This window comes from Carassius auratus, chromosome 38 (genome assembly GCF_003368295.1).
Source record: "Carassius auratus strain Wakin chromosome 38, ASM336829v1, whole genome shotgun sequence".
NCBI classification, from domain to species: Eukaryota; Metazoa; Chordata; class Actinopteri; order Cypriniformes; family Cyprinidae; genus Carassius; species Carassius auratus.
Window position 1 is genome coordinate 707,310 of NC_039280.1, and position 5,000 is coordinate 712,309.

Sequence of the window (5,000 nt, forward strand, 5' to 3'; positions counted from 1 at the left end):
TGTTACTTTTGCGTTACCTTTTTTAATCTGGGCGGGGCTTGCTTGTTTGTTTTTTATATAAACATTTATATTTGTAGCAAATGTAAAAAAGCCCTTTCTCTCTGAAAGTGTAGTGAATGTGTCTCAGGCTGAAGGAAGTGTAAGTTCTGGTCTGTAGAGTAGAGAGAGCAGCTCAAACTAATCACATGAAGAATACAATGAAGCACAAGTTTTAGTACATCTAAAGTCATTTTGCTAATTAGTATGGTTGAACTGGATTATCAAAGGTCAGCAGCAAATACATTAGTTAATAAAATGGTATTAAATACGTCGTATTTAACATATTTAATTATTGCAGGTTGCCTGCATGTGACTGTTTTTATTGATTTTGAGAAACACTAATTGTGTTTTTGAGTAAACACATGTTCATATTGAGTCTAGATCTACAGTGAGATCATGTTCACACACAACACTCTGATCTCTGTCTCCATGGCAACACCAGAACTGTCACTCAACACATGAGAAACAAAGTAACTGGAGATACTTATTTGAAAAAGTAACTCCGATAATTCCTTCTGAATGAAAAAGTAATGCATTACTTCACTAGTGACTCGAAAAAAGTAATCATACACTGTAACTTGTGTTACATTTGTGTCATTTCTTCATGTGATTAGTTTGAGCTGCTCTCTCTACTCTACAGACCAGAACTTACACTTCCTTCAGCCTGAGACACATTCACTACACTTTCAGAGAGAAAGGGCTTTTACAGTTGTAAAAAAAAAATAACTTTTTATATTAAAAACAAACAAGCCCCGTCCAGATTTTAAAATAACTCAAATGTAACGTAGCATCACTTTCCATAAGAAGTAACTAAGTATCGTAGTCAGTTACTTTTTTAGGAACTACTGCAACATTGTGATGCATATCTTTTAAAAGTAACTTTCCCCAGCACTGGTCACATGTGTCGCTGTGGAATTCAGGTATCCATGGCAACCGCACAGGAAGTGATGAATGATTGGGCAGAAGGTCAAGAGGTGCGATCCGCCGGCTCCAGAAAAGACAAGGAGAGACCAGACGAGAAGAAGAGCAAACAGGTGAGACTAGTGTTCACCGATCACTGTCTTCTTTGGAAGGACTGCACAACTCTCATTACATATCAGTTACATACCGTATTGTCCGGACTATAAGTCAAACTTTTTTTCATAGTTTGGCTGGTCCTGCGACTTATAGTCAGGTGCGACTTATTTATCCAAATTAATTTGACATGAACCATAAGAAATTAACTAAAAATGAACCGAAAGAAAACATTACCGTCTCCAGCCGCCAGAGGGCGCACTATGCTGCTCAGTTCTCCTGTAGTCTACACTGAAGACATAGAGCGCCCTCTGGCGGCTGGAGACGGTAATGTTTTCTCTTGGTTCTAAATGAAAGCGACTTAGTCCAGTGCAACTTATGTAGGTTTTTTCCTTATCATGACGTATTTTTACTTTTTTCAGTTTTTTACTTTTTAAAAAGTCAGTGTCTATATAAACAAACTTAAGAATTTGACTAGAAAAAGTCAGTTTATGGTAACATTTAACAGTTAATTTAATTTGTGTCCTACAGTGGGGCATGTGGTCACAATAGAAAGAGTATGTTTTCACAATAGCTATTTATTCACTTTTCAGCACTATATTACTATAGTTCTATATTTCAGCACAGTCTGTTAAATAATGATTAGTAAGTGATACAGTCAGTTAAAAATAATTCTTCAAATAACTGTAAAATAATTCTTCGAAAGAATATGTAACACAAAGGTAACACAAATTTCTGACTACTGTGGACAACAGAAAGTGTAATTATTTTTTAAGTCTCTTCTGCTCACCAATGCTGCAATATTTTGATCAAAAGTATTGTAAAAACTCTAATATTATTAAACATTTTTATGATTTAAAAGAATAATAAATAATAATGTTTTCTAGTTGAATATATTTTAAAATGCAATTAGTATAACAATTAAAATGCTGATTTGCTGCTCAAGAAGCATTTCAGATTATAATCAATGTTGAAAACATATTTTTTTTGTGTAAACCATGATACATTTTATTTTTCAGGATTCAGGATTGGTAATTTATCATATTTTCATCAAACATATTAAGCAGGAGAATTTATCTAAATATCATTGCATTAGATAAAAATTATCTAAAAAGTAGTTTTTTTTATAATTATTTTACAATATTATTATAGTTTAATATTTTGAATCCTACATTATAAATGTCAATAATGTCAATTCTGACCAAAGCAATGCTTTGCAGATAAAGACATCTTTGATCTTCAGTGTATGTGTATATCCAGTTATGCATGTGTCTCTGTTCTGTCTGTGTCTGCAGCCGTCTCCTGTGGAGGACCGAGCCAGAGCTAAAGCTGCAGACGTGTCTCTTCCCATCAGCCCCGAGCACTGGGCTCAGTTCCAGTGTCCAGAGGAGCTTCGACAGGCCTTCCTCTCGGACACCGGTCCTTACAGCATCAACAGATCATCCATCAGCGCACAGGTCAGCACATCTCTGTTCAGACAGCACTCGTCTCAGATAATCAGAGATTCTGAGCTGCATGACGGAGAAGAGCACATATTGATCTCTAGAGTGAAACACTATTATCTGCAGGGGTGGATCTAGAAACATATTGATGGGGTGGTGAGAAGGGGGCAGGGATTTTTGAGGGGTGGCAACATATGGCAGATATATATATACTGAATTTAGTCACAGTTATCACAGTTTGATGATAAATATATGTGCACACTACAAAAGGACACAGGCTGCCATTTACAAACTTAATCTCATGCAATCAATGTCTTGCATTTGAAACAGTTCACATAAGGAATAAGCACCACACACTCACTAATAGCAGAGCGTGACACAGCAACACTATTACACACAGACACGGTCAGCAACCCAATGAGAATTTTTATTTAATCTGAGCACAGATATTGACTCGTATTACTCGTATAATACTTGTATACTCTGCAAAAGTGCTTTATCCGTACTCAACTCTAGTAATAACAACACCTTCAGGGCCGCTGCTGGCCAAATGTGTGTCCTAACCAGGATTGTATTGTTTTGCCCCCCTTCCTCAAATATGATGATGAAAAAAACAGCTACTATAGGGGTGAAAAATTAATAATAATTAAAATAAATGATTATTTACAAATCACGATTGTAGCTCTCGACATTTACCTGTATAACTTTATTATGACTCTAATTTATTTTATAGTCTCAAGCATTCAGAAATCATGCAAAAGGAAACCAAGCAGTTTTACTATGATAAAACCATGGTTTATTTCTGTAAGGGTTGTGATGTGCACGTTTTTTTTTTTTTTTTTTTTTTTTTTGTTGAAGAAATTATAAAGGCTGTGTCATCTATAGCAAAAAGGTGTCCAAAAATGAAAGATTTAATGAATATTTGAATTAAATGTTTGGTCAGTTTCCTAAACAAGGATTTGATCGTCCTGTAAGTGTAACAGCAGCAATCACATGGCATTTGTAATAACATCTACATAACATTGTTTATTTTGAATTTGCCTACATTATGTATTGTAACAGTGTTATTATTAACCAATCATTATTGCCTCATTATTTTTTTATATAATGCAGTTTAAGTCATTTTAAAGGCTATTGATGGCTTAAGTCTGTTTTTATAGCAACAACAACAACAACAACAACAAAAAAATATTACATTATTTTAATACTTTGTAAATTATTATTTGAAGTAACAAAACCATGGTTAATTTGCAGTTACCATGGCTACAAGAACAATGATTTGTGGTGTTATTGTCAAAACCATGGGTAATTTTCATAAGGGAACCTGAAAAAGAAAAAAAAACTTTCACAGGAAGGTGTCTGAAAGTGATAAAGTGATAAACGGGCCTCATTTTTACCTAAATGATTTATACTTTATTTTAATATATATTAAAAAAGTATAAGGTGTGCATTGTAGCTGACACCTAAATGAACAGATTACGATTGTTTTATGACTTCAAGTCTTTCTCCTCAAATGCTATTGAGCTTTAAATTAGCGTTTGAGCCCATGTGTAAGAGTAGCACAATTTATATATGATTTACAGATTAGGCTATTTTAATAAATATCAAACATTCAATGCAATTGTGCATTATAGCTGACACCTGCATGAACAATTGAGGCAAACATGAGGTGCGAGGGGTCGCGAGCGCGGATGGGAGAATGGAGGAAGTTTTTTTTTTTCTTTTTTTCTTTTTTTTTGGAGCAACTGGGATGGTGCCCCCTCTGGGAGTTGGTGCCTTAGGCAGATTGAGTCAGTTCGGGAGTTCGGAGCGGGATCGCGAATCATTTGAGTCAGTTTGGGGATCGCGAATCATTTGAATCAGTTTTGGGATCGCGAATCATTTGAGTCAGTTCGGGAGTTCGGAGCGGGATCGCGAATCATTTGAGTCAGTTTGGGGATCGCGAATCATTTGAATCAGTTTTGGGATCGCGAATCATTTGAGTCAGTTCGGGAGTTCGGAGCGGGATCGCGAATCATTTGAGTCAGTTTGGGGATCGCGAATCATTTGAATCAGTTTTGGGATCGCGAATCATTTGAGTCAGTTCGGGAGTTCGGAGCGGGATCGCGAATCATTTGAGTCAGTTTGGGGATCGCGAATCATTTGAATCAGTTTTGGGATCGCCAATAATTTGAATCAGTTCGGGAGATCGGAGCGGGATCACGAATCACGAAAGATTCGCGCTGGTAAATTTTCAAATTGGCTATAACCTTTAATTCGTTCCTGCCAACTGGGGTGGCAGCAGGGGTGGCAAGGCTTTCTTTTAGGGTGGCATTTGCCACCCTATGCCACCCCGTTAGATCCGCCCCTGATTATCTGTGACTTAAAACATCTTCCTCATCGATGTAAGAATCATCTCCCTGAACAATAACATCACATGAGTAAAATATATATAATTTTTTTTGCATTGTGAAAATATTTTCCTGAGTTTTGAACACACAAATCTTTTTGCAAGTTTATCATAAA

The 5,000-nt window shown here is 36.0% G+C and overlaps 1 protein-coding gene across 1 annotated transcript in view; it reads left to right on the forward strand.

Annotated features, from left to right (window-relative positions):
- The window catches only part of cfap46 (cilia and flagella associated protein 46), a 77,127-nt gene that overhangs the window by 43,514 nt on the left and 28,613 nt on the right, over window positions 1–5,000 (forward strand). Inside the window, exons 30-31 of the mRNA XM_026223354.1 lie at window positions 960–1,073; window positions 2,349–2,510. Coding sequence (XP_026079139.1) covers window positions 960–1,073; window positions 2,349–2,510 — 276 coding nt within the window. The remainder of the gene's footprint in view (window positions 1–959; window positions 1,074–2,348; window positions 2,511–5,000) is intronic.